Source organism: Bombina bombina, chromosome 10 (assembly GCF_027579735.1).
Source record: "Bombina bombina isolate aBomBom1 chromosome 10, aBomBom1.pri, whole genome shotgun sequence".
Classification (NCBI taxonomy): domain Eukaryota; kingdom Metazoa; phylum Chordata; class Amphibia; order Anura; family Bombinatoridae; genus Bombina; species Bombina bombina.
Window position 1 is genome coordinate 190,661,877 of NC_069508.1, and position 23,157 is coordinate 190,685,033.

The window sequence follows — 23,157 nt, forward strand, 5'->3', positions numbered from 1 at the left end:
GTAATTGTTTCGGGAGGCTGCTGGCCAGCAGTCTCATAGGCCAAACGGATGATGCTTTTTAGCCAAAAGGAAAGAGAGGTAGCAGTCACCTTCTGACCTCTCCTCTTACCAGAATAGATAACAAACAATGAAGTTGTTTGTCTGAAATCCTTAGTTGCTTGTAAATAGAACTTTAAAGCACGAACCACATCAAGATTGTGTAACAGACGTTCCTTCTTCGAAGAAGGATTAGGACACAGAGAAGGAACAACAATTTCCTGGTTAATATTCTTATTAGACACAACCTTAGGAAGAAAACCGGGTTTGGTACGCAAAACTACCTTATCTGCATGGAAAACCAAGTAAGGTGAATCACACTATAAAGCAGATAACTCTGAAACTCTTCGAGCAGAAGAGATAGCTACCAAAAACAAAACTTTCCAAGATAAAAGCTTAATATCTATGGAATGTAAAGGTTCAAACGGAACCCCTTGCAGAACTGAAAGAACTAAATTCAGACTCCATGGCGGAGCCACAGGTCTATAAACAGGCTTGATTCTGACTAAAGCCTGACTAAACGATTGAACGTCTGGTACCTCCGCCAGACGTTTGTGTAAAAGAATAGACAAAGCAGATATCTGTCCTTTTAAGGAACTAGCTGACAATCCTTTCTCTAATCCATCTTGGAGAAAGGACAATATCCTGGGAATCCTAATCTTACTCCATGAGTAACCCTTGGATTCGCACCAACAAAGATATTTTCGCCAAATCTTATGGTAGCTTTTCCTGGTGACAGGCTTTCTAGCCTGAATCAGGGTATCAATAACCGACTCAGAGAAACCACGCTTTGATAGAATTAGGCGTTCAATCTCCAAGCAGTCAGATGCAGAGAAATTAGATTTGGATGTTTGAAAGGACCTTGTATTAGAAGGTCCTGCCTCATTGGCAGTGTCAATGGTGGAACGGATGACATGTCCACTAGGTCTGCATACCAAGTCCTGCGTGGCCACGCAGGCACTATTAGAATCACTGACGCCCTCTCCTGCTTGATTCTGGCAACCAGACGAGGAAGGAGAGGAAACGGTGGAAAAACATAGGCCAGATTGAAGGACCAAGGCGCTGCTAGAGCATCTATCAGCACCGCCTGGGGATCCCGGGACCTGGACCCGTAAAGAGGAAGCTTGGTGTTCTGACGGGACACCATCAGATCCAACTCTGGAGTGCCCCATAGCTGAGACAGCTGGGCAAATACCTCTGGGTGGAGTTCCCACTCCCCCGGGTGAAAAGTCTGACGACTTAGAAAATCCGCCTCCCAGTTGTCTACTCCTGGGTTGTGAATTGCTGAGAGATGGCAAGAGTGATCCTCCGCCCACCTGATTATTTTGGTTACTTCCATCATTGCTAGGGAACTCCTTGTTCCCCCTTGATGATTGACGTAAGCTACAGTCGTGATGTTGTCCGACTGAAATCTGATGAATTTGGCCGCAGCTAGCTGAGGCCATACCTGAAGCCTGTTGAATGTCGCCCTCAGTTCCAGAATGCTTATCGGGAGAAGAGCTTCTTCCCGAGACCATAAGCCCTGAGCTTTCAGGGAGTCCCAGACTGCACCCCAGCCCAACAGACTGGCGTCAGTCGTTACGATGATCCACTCTGGTCTTCGGAAACACATTCCCTGAGACAGGTGATCCTGAGACAACCACCAGAGAAGAGAATCTCTGGTCCCCTGGTCCAACTGTATTTGAGGAGACAAATCTGCATAATCCCCATTCCACTGTTTGAGCATGCATAGTTTCAGTGTTCTGAGGTGTATCTGAGCAAAAGGGACTATGTCCATTGCCGCTACCATTAGTCCGATTGTCACCATGCACTGAGCTACAGATGGCCGAGGAATGGAATGAAGAGCTCGGCAAGTGATTAAGAGTTTTAACTTTCCGACCTCCATCAGAAATATTTTCATTTCTACCGAGTCTAATGGAGTCCCTAGGAAGGAAACTCTTGGGAGGGGGGAGAGAGAACTCTTTTTGATGTTCACCTTCCACCCGAGAGACCTCAGAAAGGCCAATACAATTTCCGTGTGAGACTTGGCTCTTTGGAAAGTCGACGCCTGAATTAAGATGTCATCTAGATAAGGCGCCACTGCTATGCCCCGCGGTCTTAGAACCGCCAGGAGGGACCCTAGCACCTTTGTGAAAATTCTGGGAGCAGTGGCCAACCCGAAAGGAAGAGCCACAAACTGATAATGCTTGTCCAGAAAGGCGAACCTGAGAAACTGTTGATGATCTTTGTGGATAGGAATGTGCAGATACGCATCCTTTAGATCCACGGTAGTCATATATTGACCCTCCTGGATCATTGGTAAGATTGTCCGAATGGTCTCCATCTTGAATGATGGGACTCTGAGGAATTTGTTTAGAATTTTGAGATCCAGGATTGGTCTGAATGTTCCTTCTTTTTTGGGAACCACAAACAGGCTTGAGTAAAAACCCAGCCCTTGTTCCGCCATTGGAACAGGGTGGATCACTCCCATTGAATGTAGGTCTTCTACACAGCGTAAGAACGCCTCTTTCTTTATCTGGTCTGTAGACAGACGAGAAATGTGGAACCTTCGCCTTGGAGGGGAGTCCTTGAATTCTAGAAGATATCCCTGGGATACAATTTCTAAGGCCCAGGGATCGTGTACATCTCTTGCCCAGGCCTGAGTGAAGAGAGAGAGTCTGCCCCCTACTAGATCCGGTCCCGGATCTGGGGCTACCCCATCATGCTGTCTTGGAGGCAGCTGCAGGCTTCTTGGCCTGCTTACCCTTGTTCCAGCCCTGGTAAGGTTTCCAGGCTGACCTGGGTTGTGAAGCGTTACCCTCTTGCTTTGTAGCAGGGGAGGATGAAGTGGGACCGCTCCTGAAATTCCAAAAGGAACGAAAATTATTTTGTTTGTTCTTTGTCTTAAAGGACTTGTCCTGAGGGAGAGCATGGACTTTTCCCCCAGTGATTTCTGAAATAATCTCTTTCAATTCAGGCCCGAAGATGGTCTTTCCTTTGAAAGGGATGTTCAAGAGTTTGGATTTTGACGACACATCGGCCATCTAGGACTGCGCGCTAAAATGGCGAAACCTGAATTCTTTGCTGCTAACTTAGCTATTTGGAAAGCGGCATCTGTGATAAAAGAATTATCCAGCTTAAGAGCCTTAATTCTGTCCATAATGTCCTCATATGAGGTCTCCATCTGGAGCGCATCTTCCAGTGCCTCGAACCAGAAAGCAGCTGCAGTAGTTACAGGAACAATGCACGCAATAGGTTGGAGAAGAAAACCTTCTTGAACAAAAATTTTCTTAAGTAAACCCTCTAATTTTTTATCCATAGGGTCTTTAAAAGCACAACTGTCTTCAATTGGTATGGTTCTGCGTTTAGCAAGTGAAGAAACAGCCCCCTCCACCTTAGGGACCGTCTGCCACGAGTCCCGCATGGGGTCAGATATGGGGAACATTTTCTTAAAAACAGGAGGGGGAACAAAGGGAATACCTGGTCTATCCCACTCTCTAGTAACGATATCCGCAATCCTCTTAGGGACCGGAAACACATCAGTGTAAACAGGAACTTCTAGGTACTTGTCCATTTTACACAATTTCTCTGGAACCACCATAGGGTTGCAGTCATCCAGAGTAACTAGTACCTCCCTGAGCAATAAGCGGAGGTGTTCTAGTTTAAACTTAAAAGCCAATGTACCTGAATCTGTCTGAGGAGCAACCTTTCCCGAATCGGAAATTTCTCCCTCAGACAGCTTATCCCTCGCCCCCACTTCAGAGCGTTGTGAGGGTATATCGGATACGGCTACTAAAGCGTCAGAATGCTCAGAATCTGTTCTTAAAACAGAGCTATCACGCTTTGCAGGTAACACGGGCAGTTTAGATAAAAACACTGAGAGGGTATTATTCATAACTGCCGCCAAATCTTGCAAGGTAAAAGAGTTAGACGCACTAGAGGCGCTAGGCGTCGCTTGAGCGGGAGTAACTGGTTGTGACACTTGGGGAGAGGTTGACGGGCTAACCTCGTTACCTTCTGTCTGAGAATCATCTTGGGCCACATTTTTAAGTGCAACAATATGTTCTTTAAAGTGTATAGACATATCAGTACAAGTGGGACACATTCTGAGAGGGGGTTCCACCATGGCTTCTAAACACATTGAACAAGGATTTTCCTTGGTGTCAGACATGTTTAACAGACTAGTAGTAACACAAACAGGCTTGAAAAACACTTTAATCAAATAAAAATACACTTTGAAAAAAATGTTACTGTGTCTTTAAGAGATAAAAAAGGCATACAGTGAAAAATGCAGCAAACTTTTCGAAATTTTCACAGTATGTACCTAAAGCATTAGTAAGATTGCACCACTAGCAAAAAATCGATTAACCCCTTAATGCCCAAACCGGATCGACAGTAAGTCAACAAACCGGTTAAAAAACCTATAGCACCTTGCCACAGCTCTGCTGTGGCCCTACCTGCCCTTAGGAACCAGATTTGTGGGGAAAAAGCTTCTTATAGGCCCTCAAACTGCAGCAGGACCCTCCATGTGAAACAGCCTGAACTTCTAGTTAATATAACTGTGCATCCGAGGCGCAACATTAGGCCCCTCCCACCTTACTCCGGTGCTGTGAGGCCTAAAGAAACACTCCTAAGTGTTTTAATAATAGCCATGTAGGTAACAACCCCTGAAAGAAACCCAAAGGAACCTTCAAAGTGTCTCAAAAAAACGATATTTTCAATAAAAAACTGCCATAAAAGTGTCAACCAGCATAAACTAGCCCTGTTATGTAAGCTTGCAATTCCTTACTGAGTTTCTGAACACAGCTTACCCTTCCCTCATGGGGATATTATCAGTCTTTTCCAGCATTAACACAGTCTTGTCTAGAAAAAAATGACTGAACATACCTTATTGCAGCCTAACCTGCAAACCGTTCCCCCCAACTGAAGTTTTCTTGCACTCCTCAGTCCTTTGTGGGAACAGCAGTGGATTTTAGTTACAACATGCTAAAATCATCTTCCTCCCTGCAGAAATCTTCATCTCCTTTCTGCTAGAGAGTAAATAGTACACACCGGTACCATTTAAAATAACAAACTTTTGCTTGTAGAAAATAAAAACTACAATTCTAACACCACATTCACTTTACCCTCCGGGGAGGGACCCTATTGCTTAGAGCCGGCAAAAAGAATGACAGGGGGGTGGAGCTAGAGGGGGAGCTATATGGACAGCTCTGCTGTTTAGCTCTCTTTGCCACTTCCTGTTGGGAAGGAGAATATCCCACAAGTAAAGGATGAACCCGTGGACTGGATACACCTTACAAGAGAAATTAGGTTTAATGCGTTGTGGGGGGTTGGCGGTTTAGGGGTTAATCATTTTATTACGTATTAGTTTGTTTTTTCTTAATACTTCATTTTTTTAAAATACTTATTGCGGGAGCTTAGATTTTTTTTAACACTGCTGCCAACATTCCTTTGAGGATGCGTGTGCAACTGCCAACGGACATTTCAAACACAATTATAGTATAGCAGACATCCCAACCTGCAAAAACTAATTTCAGGGAGGTAGCCTCCCCCCGACCCTTGTCAGTCCAGGATTTGGTCTGCGGGAGGACTTTATACTCAAGGTCTTTTTCCTTCATCAATCTCTAGTTCGCCAAAGCGGGCCGTGTGGAGATTGATGATTAGTCCTCTCTAAGAGAGAGTTTTCAGTTAGGGACTTTGTCTCTCTCTGGTCCAGGCGAGTACACCAGGGACTTGCCAGACGTATCTCTAGGTTTGACTCTACTGTCTCTACTTTTCACCTAGAGAGTTTGGAGAGAGGTTGTCCGATAGTTCTATATAAGGACAGATCTCTTCCCTTTTCAGTTGGGAAGATGAGGTGTAGTGGTCAGTTCCACTGATCCTGAAGCAGAAGGTTGTGGGTTTGAACCCAGGTTAAGCTTCTGTTTTCTCATCTGGAGGTGCTTGTGGGGATGGTTAGCATTCCTAAGCAGACGGTTTAAAGTCCAGTCTTTGTTCAAGTCCTGGTTAAGAATCAGGCCTGCCTTTCATTCTCTTGCTCCCTCCTGGAGCCTTAATTTGGTTTCCCCCTGGATGAGGTTCGTATTCTAGAGTTCTTTTTCCAATCTACTAAGGCATTTAGACATTCTGTGACTACTCTTTCTTTTGACTGAGGGCTGTCTTTCTTTTAACTTATGGACAACTGGACAGCTGCCTCATAAATGGATTACAGCTTTCTCTTCCGGAGATGTCTCGTAGTTCTGGGCCTTTAAGAACGAGGCGTCCTGGTGAACAGTTCGGTAAGACAACCTCCTTGTATTCCTGGCTTGCCCTTTAATTTTTTATCTCAATCTTGAACGTTTTGCCTCAGCAGAGGTTTCTTTTGGGAGAAGGGTGCTTCAAGTGGTGGTGCCTTTAGTTTAGGTCCGCCTGCCTTTAATTCTCCCTCCCTGTCCATTCTGTGTACAGTAATTGAATGGAATTGTGGACTCACAATGCCATTGGAAAGAAAACAAAATGTATGCTTACCTGATAGATTATTTCTTTCCTGACATGGAGAGTCCACGACCCGCCCTTTTTATAATTTTAAGGCGACATTTAATTTTATGTAATCTACAGGCACCTTTATACCCCTAGTATTTATCTTTCTCTTTCCTTTTCCTTCAGCTGAATGACTGGGGATTATGGGAAGTGGGAGGAAATTTAAAGCTTTGCTGGGGTGTCTTTGTCTTTGGTGGCCAGGAGCTGAATTCCCAACAGTAATTGAATAGAATCGTGGACTCTCCATGCCAGGAAAGAAAATAATTTATCAGGTAAGCATACATTTAGTTTTTCTTGGAGTAGAATAATACTGATACAACTTCTATAAACAATAACGTTCAGCATCCTCCTAGTGTACCTCATGACATGTCTCTCTGGTTCAGACTGTTCTTCAAATGGCAAAGCGTTGTGGCAGACCAGCAGTGACACATCAAAGTCATCATGGTGTCTGAGACCCTCAGAATCCTTGTATGACCCGGAGCTGCAGATTGTAAGAAAAGAAATCCGTAAAAACACCTAATACTGCTATGTAAGTGCATAGTAAACGCACAGTTAATGTAATTATGTTGTTTACATGATTCTGCAGTATGTGAAATATCTGATATATATAATGTATTATTATTATGCTTTACTTATAAAGTGCCAACATATTCTGCAGCTCTATACATGGCAAAATTAATTTAATTGGACAGTCTACTCCAGAATTTGTATTGGTTAAAAAGATAGATAATCCCTTTATTACCGATACCCCAGTTTTACATAATGAACACTGTTATATATTTACAAACATTTAACCCCTGTGATTACCTTGTATCTAAGCCTCTGCAGACTGCAACCCTAATTTCAGTGCTTTTGACAGACTTGCATTTTAGCCAATCAGTGCTGACTCCAGGGTAACTCCACAGGAGTGAGCACAATGTTATATATATGGCACACATGAACTAGCGCTGTCTAGCTGTAACAAAACTGTCAAAATGCACTGGGATAAGAGGCGGCCTTAGAAATTATCATATGAACTTACCTAGGTTTAGCTTTCAACAAAGAATACCAAGAGAACAAAGAAAATTTGATGATGAAAGTAAATTGGAAAGTTGTTTAAAATTGAATGTCCTTTAAATAAAACAATAATACGAAACTTATAAGATACAAGAGCCCTATTCCTGTGGGAACTAACAATGAATGTTATTATATATATATATTACTTTTATTATACAAGTTAATATTATTAATATTACTATACGCCCTGACTTGAATATCATCAAACCACTGTGGGCAGAATGAGAAGCCGATTCCCTTCTCCAACATCTCTAACGCAATTGGCAGATGGTCTCAGACGAATGGTAGAACATTCCCCTGCGGACTATTAAAGGTTGTATGCAGTTGAACTGTTTATGTGTGTGTGTATATATATATATATATATATATATATATATATACACCGATATATATATATATATATATATATATACACACACACACACATCCACACATACATACAAACACACATTCTCCCACTTAAAAATATGAACTTGCTGGAGTGCCGGTGTTCTAAAACAAGTTATATACCGCATAAAAATGTGTGACCTACGTCACTTCCGGTGACATGAATCAGCTGCTGGAGGTGTGTGGCGCTCACAGCGCATGCGCAAGAGGACCAACCTCCTCAAAACAGCTGATTAAAACTAAGCAACGGGTTGAGGAATTATATGTCCTGTAATCTTCATTGCGCAGAAGCGAACAATGCCGCACATGCGCACGCGGCCCTACTGGCAGGCAACACGACCCTATTGGTTGTACAGCCACTGACATCACAGACACACGGACCAATCAGATAATGCAGTAACACTTTTTTTTTATTATCTGATCGGTCCTTAGACCATTTGATTTGCCGACCTCCATTCAATTTCCAAATTGGTCCATTGCGCGCAGCCGACTTTTCGTGGCCAAGGGGGGGTACTTATGGGGCTTACAGAGGGTGCTGATGGGGCTTATGTAAAGTTACACAGGGGGTGGTTTTAGGGGTTGCTGATGGGGCTTACGTAAGTTACACAGGGAGTGCCCCCTGTGTAACCGACATAAGCCCCATCAGCCCCCCCCTGTATCCCAAATAAGCACCCCCTGTGTAACTTACGTAAGCCCCATCAGCACCCCTTGTAACCCCCATCAGCACCCCATGTAACCCCCATAAGCACCCCCTAGCCCCCCCCCCCCCCCCAGGCACGGCAAGTCGGCGGGTGGACCAATTTGTAAATTGAATGGAGGTGGGCAAGTCAAACGGACTACGGACCGATCAGATAATACATAGGAAAAAAACGTTACTGCATTATCTGATTGGTCTATGTAGTCACTGTCTTGACAACCAAGGCATTGTTCGCGCATGTGCAATGAAGATTACGGGCAATAAAATTCTTCGACCCGTTGTTTTAAAATAAGTCGCCTTATAACAGCTGTTTGGAGAAGGTTGGGCCTTTTGCGCATGCGCAGTGAGAGCCACACACCTACAACAGCTGATTTCACGTCACCGGAAGTGATGCAGTACCCGCATTCTTATGGTATATAACTTATTTTAGAACACCGGTTGAAGAAAAAACAAAAACATTGTTTTTATAGTGTAAAACCCTGTATATTGTTTTTAAATGGGACACACCACGCATACATACATTTCTTATATTAACATTAGAGGGACATGATACTCAAATGTAAAAGCACTGGAAAGTGATGCAGGATAGCTGTAAAAAGCTGAAAATATCACTTGAACATCTCTATGTAAAAAAGGAAAATATTATACCTCAAATTTCTTAAGTATTAACACACCAAAGTAAAGTGACTTATCCCAGGACCTGCACGGGAGTGTTCATCTGGCATGTGCAGGCACAGTCATGTTATTTTCCTATTTAAGTAAGTTCTATGAAATCTCATGAGATCTTAGCAAAGGCAAAGCATTACCTCAGCACTGCTGATGCTGATTGGCTATTGATTTTTTTTTTTTCAACTTGCAGCTAGACAGCAGCAGAAGTATAAATGTTTACAGAGCACTTACTTTGGTGAGCTGAAGAAATTTTGAGGTAAAATCTCTTCCTTTTTTACATAGAGATGTCCAGATGATATTTTCTTGTCAGCTTTTTACAGTTATGTTGCATCAGTTTCAAGTGATTAGCATATGAGTATTATGTCCTTTAAAAAAATGTTTGAACTTGAACCACACACAGAAGCAGCAGAAGCATAGAGGCTATTTTTTTTAATTCACTCTTAACAGTTGTTTAACAATGCATATTTATTTGCTCAGTGATTAATCAGCCCCATTTTCAATTTGCTGTGAAGAAGTTCTCTCTATTATTTACAAGGAAATGGGCTTCTGGCTTAAAGTATATTGTGTATGTGTTATAAACTAGAATCCATTGAGTCTCGATGTAACAGTGCTCTCAGCTATAGCACCTTAGACATTAATAGTATGCAGAAAGATTTCCTGCTTCATTCAGGATTACGGCCTCAGGGGATGCACAAAACCTTAGCTAAATTAACACAAATTAACATTATTTTGTTCAAAGTCAACTCAGAGTACAAGCAGCTATTAAAGGAACACTGAAGCACAGAGAGGAAGTGGCATTAAAGTGAAGGTAAAGTTTGGTCATTGTGAACACATCAATGCATTAGTTAATATTACAATAAGCTAATCGCTAAGTTTATTTCAATAAAAAATTCTGACTTTTCATATATATATTTCCCTATAGTTTCGATGCTAACTCCACCCAACCTTTCCTTTCCTAGTTTTCTGTGCTGTGACATATAGAGTGGTCCCACCCACTCTATACGTATCTCAAAAGCGCATTCACGATTCTCTGTTAAAATGTGCATGCGCAAATCGGCAAGTTCACTCTCTACTGAGATTGTCAGTATCAGAGCCGTCCGGTAGCCGATGGCATATTAGGGGTATTCCTATAGGAAACTAATATGCATGTGCGAAACGGAAGCGCGCATGGATTCCACGATCAAGTAAAAAAGAATAGTGCATGCGCAGATCAACAAGATGTTGATGACGTTATAGTGACGGCCGCCTAACGGCTAGATTTTCAATTGGATCCTCGGAAAACGTGATCAACACAGAATTTTTTTTTATAACGGGTTGAATTTGTGGACTTTCATAAATTGATTAATTACGGCTATAACTTAATTTACACTTATATATAAAAAAAATTATGAATTAAACTCATATTGATTTGGGACAAAGAAAGTTATTCTAGATAGACAACCAGGCAACTTTACCTTCACTTTAAGTAGAGTGGACATCAAACCCATTTTTTTCTTCCATATATAGCGCACGTCATTTTAAAAAGTTTCCAATTTGCTTCTGTTGCTCCCATGTTATTCTTTGTTGAATAGAATACCTAGGTAGGTAACGTACAAGGGCCTAGGCCAGACAGCCTCAAACTTGGCCCTCCAGAGGTTTTGGAATTACATTTCAAATGATGCTCAGCGAGCTGATATGCTGGCTGAGCATCATGGGAAATGTAGTTCCAAAACCTCTGGAGGGGCAAGTTTGAGGCTGTCTGGCCTAGAGTTTTGATTTTACTGGTTCACTGGTTTTCTAACCTTTCCTCAGGCCTCCCTAACAGACCAGATTGTGAGGATATCGGAACTACAGCACAGGTGAAATAATCAGCTGATTAGTAAACCGTTGTTTTACCAGTGCTCTGTCTGAATAATAAAAAAATGTGTTTCAGATCCCTTTACAAAAAAGGGCCTCTTGCTGTAAAATCTGTTACGAACATGAGATTCTCTGTTATCGTAGAATAATATTTTTTAAATATGGATTTTTTTTTCTAATAACTGGTTACTTTTTTATATTATTTACTCTCCGGGCATCGTCTCCTTTGTGCACATACAGCGCAGCAACCTGCTCCATTAGGAATTGTAGACTACATCACTACCGTAATGCTTACAGGGACAGAGCTCGAAAATACCAAGGGGAAAAAATAAAAATTTAGGTTAAAGCTGTTTTATCTATTTTGTTGTGACGCTATTAGGTAGAATAACACCTCTTGCTTTTATATAAAATGTTGCTTCTCCCACCCCTCTTTAAAGGGACAGTCAAGTCCAAAATAATCTTTCATGATTTAAATAGGGAATGTAATTTTAAACAACTTTCCAATTTACTTTTATCACCAATTTGCTTTGTTCTCTTGGTATTATTAGTTGAAAGCTAAACCTAGGAGGCTCATTTGCTATTTTCTTAGACCTTGAAGCCCGCCTCTAATCTGAATGCATTTTGACCGTTTTTCACCACCAGAGGGCGTTAGTTCATGTGTGTCATATAGATAACACTGTGCTCACATCCCGTGGAGTTCCTAGGAGTCAGCACTAATTGTCTAAAATGCAAGTCTGTAAAAAAAAAAAAAAATGAAATAAGGGAGCAGCTTGCAGAGGCTTAGATACAAGGTAATCACAGAGGTAAAACATGTATTAATATAACAGTGTTAGTTATGCAAAACTGGGGAAAGGGTACTAAAGGGATTATCTATCTTTTAAAGCAATAAACATTCTGGTGTTGACTGTCCCTTTAAGTGTCCAAAAAACAAACTCTCTAACCTGCAAATGCTGCATACCAGCTACGGGTTTAGGATATTTGCAGCATTGTAAAAACTTAAGTTACAGATTTTACTTTTTACCTCATGTCCTTATTACTTATGCGCCATTATCTGACTCCAGAACTTGCTATGACTTTGGTAGCAACGACTGTCTAATAAATATTCAGATCCATTGCACATAAAATACATTACAGGAAATTAGTAACATTCAGTCCTGTGCTGTTACCTGTTCCAAATGGACACCAAGCCGTACTCGTTCTGTTCTCCGCTGCCGCTTTTCTTCCCGTTGCTACCAGTTGGAGTAGGCCGGATCATACGCAGAGGCTTCATGTGATAAGTGTTTGCATGATCAGCTATGTAATTATACAGTTGGTGAGCAGCAATCATTCCAGTTGGAAGGGACAGCATTCCTTGGTAGACATGGTTGCGGCCATACTTTGGGATATCTGGATGCTGAGAGATGAAGAGATGTAGGAAGCTTGCAAGGTCATACCCCTGGCGCAAGGACATGCTGGAGCCCAGCAAATACTGATGGAGGACTCTGAGGTGGAAGTCATAGCTAAATGAATGAACGTGCATCAGATCCCGAACTTTGTCACATTCCTCTGTGAACAGCATGGAAAGCTGCCAAAAAACAGAAGATAGAATAATGAACAATGAAATACTGTTGACCAAGTGAGAGGAGAATGCTTATTCGTTGTGGAGAAACAATGTGTATTAAGAAAGAATGAAGAGTGGATCAAGTGATTTTACAACCAATAGAAAATAAGACACCGAATCAGTGATGTATCAGCCAGAACAAACTAAAGAAACTGTACTCCATGTGAGTGGTCAACAAATCAGTAAAGCAAATGCTAAAACCAAAATACCCAACGAGGCTGAGTAGCAAAACCATAATCATCAATAAAGCCAAAAGCTGGATAACCAGACATAGTGCTGATACAACCATTTGACAGATCGCCAGCCTATCAGCCTTATTAACCAACATGAGCATAAGCGCCAGTTAAGTTCACCCATTAACATAAAATAGGTCAGCAAGGTCTCCCTAGCTAACTGCATCTGGCATCCAGATCTGTCCACAGATCATGTGTGGCCTGCAACCAGCCACTGAATTCAACAAACCCTTTACTCCAAATGTTCTATCTTATCAAAAAGCAGATTAAATCAGACCATCACCAACATCCTAATACACAAAGAGGGAGAAATGCCTTAGGGACTGATAGTTTAAGATTGAGCTGCAAGCCTAGGACTTTGTTGTGTATAGAGTTAATTTACAGAGAAGTAAGTTCTGAAAAACACTGGGCTGGATCACATTCCATTTGCAAATGCAACAAATAAAAGAAACAAAACAAAAACACATCATAAAGTTTAGCGGAGATCTTTCTTGCAACGTTTACAACTGAAATATAATCTAACCCAATGTCACAGGAAACACAGAGGCATTAGTAAATTAAATAGAGATTAGATGAAGTATGAGCTAATGTGGCACAGCAGACTTGTTAACAATAGATGTCAAGCAAGACCCAATGTTGATACACAATCGCAGAATCAGGCAGTAAGAGTGATTTCAATACATTCATGAATGACAAACCATGTTGTCCAGAATATTTTAAAGGGGCAGAGAATTCTCTTTGAACCATGATATAACTACGTTTAGGTGTGCACTCATACAGTTGTTAGGTTAATCTTGGGCTGCACCGAACAAGTTACTTAACTCTAAATAGATTTATTCCCGTGAAAACTCTGACAGTTAGGGACAGATAAAGTGAGCAAATAATGGCTGTGTATTCCAATACCCATTTTATTTATCAGGGTTTAAAAGGACATAACACCCATATGTTAATACACTTGAAATTGATGCAGCATAACTGTAAAAAGGTGACTGGAAAATATTCACTTGACATCCCAATGAATAAACAAATATTTTGTACCTCAAAATTCCTTCAGCTCACAAGAGTAAGTGCTCTGTGATCCAGAGTCATCTGTAATAAGCCTCATCAGTTTACTTTACTGTGATGTCATTGGATAGCTCTGAAATCTTGTGAGACTTTACTTAACGTGATTGTAAAGTTAATCGTTATGGAAGAAATCAGTGTAACTATGATCAAAATCTAACCCCACTGTCATTCATGATTACTTTTTTGCTTCTTAATAAAAGTGTTTTTAGAGCTAATCGCCCCAATTTACTCACACCACTCCTCCTCCTGGTGCCGATATACACTTTATTTATTTTTTCGGTGACGTTTCTCCATCCGGTCACTTGAGTTTGCAATTGATCCATGGGGCGTGCTGTGTAAGGACTTGGCATTCTAAAGGCCAGAAAATCAATTGGCCTGATGAAGAATTGTCACTGAGGGAAAAAAAAGTGTAGATCGGCACCAGGAGGAGGAGCGGTGTGAGTAAATCGGAGCGATTAGCTCTAAAAACGCTTAAATCATGAATGAGTGGGGTTACATTTTGGTTGGTGCAGCCTAACTACCCAACTGATTGGATAGTTTGTTAAATAAAACCTAAGTTTTTGTGCATTTGCTCTCTAATCAGTGTAGTAATCATTTCAGAGTTGATTCTCTGTCCTTTTTAAATAGGAACATGAAACTCCCCAATGTTCTGAATTGCATCAGTGCAAAAGTGTGCTTTAAAAGGACATGAAAGTAAAAATGACGTTACTTCTATTATCTAATTTGTTTCATTCTTTTGGTATCCTTTGTTGAAAGCATATCTATGTAGGCTCAGAAACAGCAACACTACTGCCTCTTGTCATTGACTCACCCAATATGCTTATCTAGCTCCCAGTAGTGCATTTGATAAAACCAGTACATTGTATGTTCTATCTAATCCATGGAAGAAAATATTTTGGTTTCCTTTTAAGTCATCCATTTTATTTATTTATACACATAAAATCTTGGGACAAACTTTAAACTTTTAAGCTGATGTAAAAAAATTGGTAGTTTCATGTTCTTATTATGTAAATTTGAAGAATGAATATAAAGAAAAGTAGATAGTAAATCCCATGAATAAGGAATGAAAAGGAGCCCACTGAGAAATGTGAAAAAGCTAAGACGTCTTTGAAAAGAGGGGACATACCGCAGACTCGCATGTAGTTTCGGGGGCCCTCTTGCTAGGAATTCGGGTTGGGTGGGTACCCTGATGAGAAGAGCAAATGAAACATACACAAACCAGACCAGGATCTATGGCTAGTCTGGGACTGAGACAGCCAGAAATGACCAAAAACTCAACTATCAATTCCTAACAGAATCTCCTTAAAAACGTCCCATACCCATAATTACAAATGATTCAAAGCACTGAGTCTAAAGACAAAATGTGTAAAAATAAGGTGTGATAAACTGCATTTATATATTACCATCTGAGATAAAGTACCGCAAAGTAATTGAGATTTTACCTGCACAAATGTAATGAACTAATAAATCACTGCCGTAAGTAAATAAAACTATTTCCCATGCTACTGAGAAAATACACATTTTATTTATCACTCATTCTTAGGAAAGACACATGGATATCTGACCGTGCTAGAATCCTTAAATTATAGTTTTCGGATGAAGATAAAGTGGCAGGAGCGATATTAATTTATGATTTCTCTGCCATTCACCATTATAAATAAGTTATCTGTAATATTAGAGAAATTAAAATGTATTAATGTGCTAGCTTAGTTTACTACCTTATCCTTTCCTAGTAAGAACATCTCATTTATTTTATACATTCTTTTTTCGGGGATATGTGACTGATAACCCAATGGAAGGTGCGATTTGCTCAGATTCATTCATTATTCTGCAGGCTGGCTTATCCTCATTCATTATTTCACACTGCGCAGCCTGTAATTTATGCACTGCGCCCATGCTACATATCATCCTACTCAGACAGTTCTGTTTCTGCGCAGTACAGAATATCATTCAAACAGTTAACAAATTAGAGTCTTCATTGGGCAGATAAATGGAGGCTTGGTATTTGTGGGAAAGAGGAATTCTGCTTCATTTCTCAAACACTGAATGGTTTCTATAGAGTCCTGGCTACCCAATCAACTTCAATCATTAATCTCATTCAGTCATTTAAGAGTGCAAATTCCTCAGCTAATGCAGCAACTTGTTAGTCCCTAGGCGGCAATGTCCGAAGGTTTTATCTATGACTAAACAGGGCTGCAAAGAAGAAAAGCAAAAAACTAAATTAAAAGAAGGTCTCTGATTCATTCTCTCTCAAAAAGTGACATTAATTATCTTATCAATTAAAGGGATATTAACCCTTTAACTGCTAAGCTATTCACACCCCTGTTTTTACATGCTGTTCACATTTATGTCATTTTTCAGTAAGAAATCTTGTTTTTTCCAGGTGAAACAGCAGATTTAAACTATACCCTTATTTTACGTATATATTATATCATGACATAAATAACCTGCATTAAAAGGTGTGAAACAATAGTGTGTTTTCCCCCTAAACTCTATAGTAAAAAGAAGGGGTTATCCTCATATAAATAAGGGGCTCTCTGTGAAGTTATGTAACTTTGATGTGCAAATAAGCGCTCACATAAGCCCTTATGCAAATAATAATAATAATAATGATCGCTATTACCACAGTCATCACCTGGCTATAAGAACCTATATATAGGGGCTTTATTTTCAAGAGGGGCTTCTGGGCTTTAAAGGAAAGGGTTATGGGGGGTCTCTAGGCCTTTATGATCTGAAAGCACCTCCTAGGATGATGACCATATTTTTTCATCCATGCATATATGTTAACAGTTAAATGCTGCATACAAAAACATATTTTAAATGTATTTAAAACCGTACTTTGTTAGCAAACTTTGCATTGTTTTGCAGTCCAGTGATTTTATAGATTAATTGTTTTTTGCTTATTTCATTTGCTTTGGCTATTTAGGGAAATATATACATGACCTCCGGCAATGATCAAGCAATCACTGTGTAGAATGTTTCTTGTGTCAGAATTCAGAATCCTGCACAAACTACTCCAGTCTCTAAATTATTAGAGTTAAATTGCACTTTTGGGAGTGAATACTAGGAATTGAAAATAGTCATAAAAGAATTACTGTATTAATAAGAATACATAAATATATGAGATATATATACTTCGGTATTAGCACATGTATAGCGCAAGAAGAAATATATTTTACTATTGCTAATGTTAAAAATATCATATTTGCAGCACCAGTTAAACATACATGTATCCTTTATGGAACATTTTAGTGAATCATATACAAAATATTATACATTATAGGCAAGGTATATATCATTAATATTTAAATAGATACAATGTTAAACATTTAAAATTGAAGTGTCCTGTTTAGACTTGATAATATTAAGAGTTATGCATTTACAGAACGGCACTAATCACATTTCTATTACTATATAATATTTTTTCTATGTATAAAATAATTGTTACACCTTGTTTATATAGCACTACATGTTAGCGATATCTTTGTGTATTTTTTATGTATTCTTAATTATGCATGCTATTTCCCTTATCCATTAGAGTTTAATTATATGTTATATTGTTTGCAGCTAAATAAGAATCATCCATGCCATTTTTGAATATAAGGGGTTAATACTAAAAACTAATCAGATGCATATAATTGAATTGTAATTAGAGACCTAAATAATGAGAGGTAAACTGTTACTAGATAGGGTCTATGAATACGGCAACAAGCTAGCAGAAACGCGTTAGACCAATCTTTTCTTTTTATTTATTTTTGTATGCTGTTTTAAATGGATAACGAATAAAGTGTACATATATATATATATATATATATATATATACATACTTTTTTGGGACTATTTGTTTTGTAATTCAGTCATTCTGTTTGCCTCTGTCAATGGAGGAGGTAAAGTTTAGTTTCTGAAGAAATTAATTCCATTTTCGGGTACTCTTCCATGCAAGCAAGGATTTGGGTTTAGCTGAGTCCACGTCAATCTCTTCAGTAGAATAGTGGTGGCTTTAAAGCAGTTAGGAAGTTGTGAGGTCATCCTTGCTTTGTTTCCTAACACATTGCTGCCCATGTTACAGAAAGCCAGAGTCAGTTACTCTGTTCTTTCTTTTTCTACAGGTCTATGTAAGGAGTATGTGTCCTTTCACGCCTTGTGAGCTGTTTTCCTGCCAGACAGCTAGATTGCAGGTAAGTGCTTGGAGACTTGCACTTTAGAAGAATTTGTCATATGCAGTAGATGGGGACATTTTTAAAATCCTTTATACAGGATTTTCTTTGGCAGTGGGCAGGCACTTTAGGTATGTTGAGACTAGGGGTTAATCTTCCCTTTATTGGGACGTTTTACCTCTTTGGGCTCATTTTGGTGAAATACTTTATTAGTATGTGTGTGGCTTATGTTTTATACAGAGAATTATGTATAAACTTAAAATTTGGCAGTTATTTTTTTTTCTTGCTTAGCTAGAACAGGCTAACTGAGCGGTGAGGTCCGGTCGGCAGATTAGGGGTTAATAATTGTAGGTAGGTAGCAGCGACGTTGGGGGGGGGGGCAGATTAGGGGTTAATAAATATAATATAGGGGTCGGGGGTGTTAGGGGCAGCAGATTAGGGGTTCATAGGGATAACGTAGGTTGCGGCGGTGTACAGAGCGGCAGATTAGGGGTTAATAATAAAATGCAGGGGTCAGCGGGGGCGGCAGATTAGGGGTTAATAAGTGTAAGGTTAGGGGTGTTTAGACTTGGGGTACATGTTAGGGTGTTAGGCGCAGACTTAGGAAGTGTTTCCCCATAGGAAACAATGGGGCTGCGTTAGGAGCTGAACGCTGCTTTTTTGCAGGTGTTAGGGTTTTTTTCAGCTCAAACGGCCCCATTGTTTGCTATGGGGAAATTGTGCACAAGCACGTTTTTGAAGCTGGCCGCGTCCGTAAGCACAGCTGGTATTGAGAGTTGCAGTTGCGGTAAATATGCTCTACGCCCCCTTTTTGGAGCTTAACGCAGCCCTTCTGTGAAAAAAGCACACACAGCTAACGCACCCCTTTGGCCGCAGAACTCTAAATCTAGCCGATTGTTTTGCAGTCCAGTGATTTTATAAATTATTTGTTTTTTGCTTATTTCATTTGCTTTGGCTATTTAGGGACCTCCGACACTGATCAAGCAATCACTGTGTAGAATGTTTCTTGTGTCAGAATTCAGAATCCTGCACAAACTACTCCAGCCTCTAAGTTATTAGAGTTAAATTGCAGGAAAAAAAGATGACGAGAAAACAAAATTTCTTTCTTTCCGGATAAGGAGAGTCCACAAAGTCATTCAATTACTAGTGGGAATATCACTCCTGGCCAGCAGGAGGAGGCAAAGAGCACCACAGCAAAGCTGTTAAGTGTCACTCCCCTACCCATAATCCCCAGTCATTCGACCAAAAGGAAATGGAAAAAGGAATAACACAAAGGTGGAGAGGTGCCTAAGGTTTAGTCAATAACAAAATTGTCTAAAAAGGGGTTGTGGACTCTCCATATCCGGAAAGAAAGAAATTTATCAGGTAAGCATACATTTTGTTTTCTTTCCTAAGATATGGAGAGTCCACAACGTCATTCAATTACTAGTGGGAACCAATACCCAAGCTAGAGGACACAGAATGAATAGGGAGAGAGAACAAGACAGGCAGACCTAAACAGAAGGCACTACCGCTTGAAGAACTTTTCTCCCAAAAGCAGTCTCAGCCGAGGCGAAAGTATCAATTTGAAAAAAGTATGCACAATAGGATCCCATATAGGTGGGGCTTCCCCACCTGTCTGATAGCAACAAAGAACAATACCTCACATGTCTTTAAGTCTATAGAAGACCTACCCAGCTTTAACCAAGCCTTGGGCATCCACATCGCCCCTCCACAGGAAATTGGTGATGACAACCGCAGGGCCCAGAGAAGGCCCCTCTTTGAAGATCGCCAGCCACTAGCACAGTGAACAAAACTCAAAGAGACTAGAAGAACTCTTAGCTGTAAGATATAAGTAACCTGTAGCGACAGAGCTGGTGCTGCCTGGATCGCTTGAAGGTCGTATGTAGCACATATGATAAAAGATGTCAATGTTTATCTGATGTTTCATATTTATAACTATGCTTAGAACTAGATAGCATGGGTATGTATTATCAGATAGAATATATATTTACAAGGTAACCAGTTAATTAACAGGGAACAGGCAGAAGATTCATGACCTAACACACCTCCTCCTCACAAGCGCACCCACCTATACACCATGAGAACAAAGACGGGGGGCCTGCTCTCGCAGCCCTCAGCGCTGGATTCGGTGCTGGGGGCTGGGAGGGTAGAGCTATCAGTGAGGAAATACACAGAAGTAGTTTGGGGAGGGAGGGAGTGATACAAGATGTGCGGGTGCGGGCCTGTGGATAGGATATAGGTTTAAACAGGTTATGTAAGGCAATGTTTCAATATTTGCTGCTTAAAGTTCTTTCTTCATATGTCGTTTACTGTTATGCCTTGATATGCTGTTTATGATTGTGTAACTAGAGAACGTTAATTTACTAAGTTAATTATAAATGTTTATGTTTATAGCGAAAATACGGGGACAACTACCCCCCGACCTATTGAAGTAACTGTTTAGTTAGAGTCAGTTAATTATCTATTGACGTCTAGCACAGTACACCTTCCTTTTCTTTCCCCCCTCCTTATTCTTGCCAACTTCTCTCCAAAACAAAGGGAACTAACCCCCCTAAACTGCTAATTCCTCACCTCTCCCATCCCAGACTCTCTACTAACTCACATCCTTTCCCATTCATCTCCTCTACTCTGCCCCCTCACTTCAATTCGTACTCACTTTTTCCCTCTTCCCCTTTTTTTTTTTTCCTCTCTCCTTCTCTCTAATAGATCCTCACCTCCCTCCCCACCACGTTTCCCTACCCCTCCAAGCCCCCTGAACATTTGCAAACCTACACACACCATGGCACAGACTCAGAAAAGACCGCGCCCTATAGAGCTAGTCACGATAAATGTAAAGGGGATGAACAGTGCTAATAAGCGATGCATACTCATTAGGGATATGCACAGAATGGGTGCGGATATTATACTTCTACAAGAAACGCACTTTTCAGTCGGTCACGAGACAAAGTGGTGTTCTCACCGCTACCCTAAGGCTATTTTCGCGTCAGGCCCCAGAAAAAAGAACGGGATGGGAATCTTGTTCAGCGCGAAAATGCCATTTCAGGTCATACAAGCATACAAAGACCCAGAGGGCAGATATGTAGTGGTCACAGGGCTCCTATATCATAGGCCTATCACCCTAGCCAATATCTACTGCCCCAATCACTCTCAGCACCTCTTTCTGCCAAAAGTCATACGAAAAATACAAGAGCTTAAGGTGGGCATTTTATACGTGGGAGGACCTCAATGCATCACTTGTCCCCCTGCTGGACACCTCTGATGGCCTCTCCAGCACCCCCCACAAGACAATGAAACACATCAATACATCACTGACAGAATTTGGTCTATATGACATTTGGAGCACACACCACCCCGCGGCCAAGAACTACACCTTCTACTCGCACCCCCACAGGAAGTACTCCAGGATAGACTATCTTTTCACAGATACAATATGACTAACAATCACTAGAAGTAGTAACATACATCAGATCACATGGTCGGACCACGCTCCGGTGGGGTGCGCAATCTTGTGGCCCACTGTGCCAGTGACACCTTATATGTGGAGGTTGGAGGACACCCTGTTGGATGACCCTCTGTTTGGCACAGAATTGAGCGGAGCTATCCTGGAGTACTTTCGACACAACACCGACAACCAATTACCAGATACCACTATTTGGGAAGCACACAAGTGTACTATCAGGGGCCTCCTGATCAAAAGGAGATCGGGACTCAGAAGGGCCAGAAGGGAACACTACCAAAATCTGCTGACACAGGTAGCCAATGCTGAAACAAACCACAAACCACAAAGCACAACCAACAGATGAGGCACATGCCGAAACACTGACCACAGCTAGAAAGACACTCATGCAATTCCTACAGGAAGAATATCAGAATCAAGCACTAAAGCTGAGACAACTTTACATCGAGCAGGGGGATAAGGCAGGAAAGCTACTCGCCAGGGCACTAGCTTGCAAACAGCTTAAATCTCATGTGCATCAGATAGTGGATAAAGAGGGTAATATCAATTCAGATGCAGACTCGATAGACACCTTTAGACAGTACTATGCTTCACTGTACAACCTCAAACAGGTACATGGAGAAGCAGGGGAGTGCCAGGAAGGGGGACGGGAGAAGGGGAAAATCATAGCATACCTCGAGGAGGTAGCCCTCCCCAAAATCACAGAGGGGGACAGGGAGGCATCCATCTCCACTCTGGAAATCAAAAAAGCGATCAAAGACCTCCCCACCGGTAAAAGCCCCAGACCGGAGGGGTTTGGACTCAAGTATTACAAAAAATATGCAGATATCTTAGCCCCAATTCTGATGAAACTGTTTAACACGCTATCCGACTCCCCATTCCTTCCACGCTCCATGTTGGAAGCATACATTACAGTAATCCCCAAGCCCGGGAAACCGCCCGACAAACCCTATAACTACAGGCCTATATCCCTTTTAAATTCAGATGTGAAGATACTGGCCAAGGTTATAGCATCGAAAATCAATAAGCTCTTGCCAAACCTGGTCTCTACTGACCAGGTAGGGTTTATACCTGCCCGAGAAGCGAGAGACAACACTCTCAAAATCCTTCAGATGATCACGTATGCCCACAACCATGGGCAGCCACTCACCCTGGTCTCAACGGACGCAGAAAAAGCGTGTGACCCGGTGAGCTGGCTCTTCATGCGTCATCCCCTCGAGAAGTTCGGATTCGGACCCAGCATAATAAATGTGATTATGTCACTCTACTCGGCACCTAATGCCAAAATTAGGGTCAACGGTACGCTGTCGAACACCTTTCAGATCCAAAACTGAACTAGGCAGGGATGCCCCCTCTCGCCATTGCTGTTTGCTCTGACAGTTGAAGCACTGGCGAGCAAAATAAGAGCTAACCCGACCATTAAGGGATTAAGGATCGGGGGGACGGAGCATAAACTTTCGATG

At 41.1% G+C, this 23,157-nt stretch overlaps 1 protein-coding gene across 5 annotated transcripts in view; it reads right to left on the reverse strand.

Annotated features, from left to right (window-relative positions):
* Positions 1–23,157, reverse strand: part of SZT2 (SZT2 subunit of KICSTOR complex) — a 482,374-nt gene that overhangs the window by 90,289 nt on the left and 368,928 nt on the right. For 3 of the 5 annotated variants that reach the window (XM_053693601.1, XM_053693602.1, XM_053693600.1), the window contains 3 exons: positions 15,204–15,263; positions 12,346–12,743; positions 6,893–7,015 (listed from right to left, as the gene is read on the reverse strand). In XM_053693601.1, the coding sequence (XP_053549576.1) occupies positions 6,893–7,015; positions 12,346–12,743; positions 15,204–15,263 (581 nt within the window). The remainder of the gene's footprint in view (positions 1–6,892; positions 7,016–12,345; positions 12,744–15,203; positions 15,264–23,157) is intronic. The other 2 variants (XM_053693604.1, XM_053693603.1) reach the window with 1 other exon arrangement.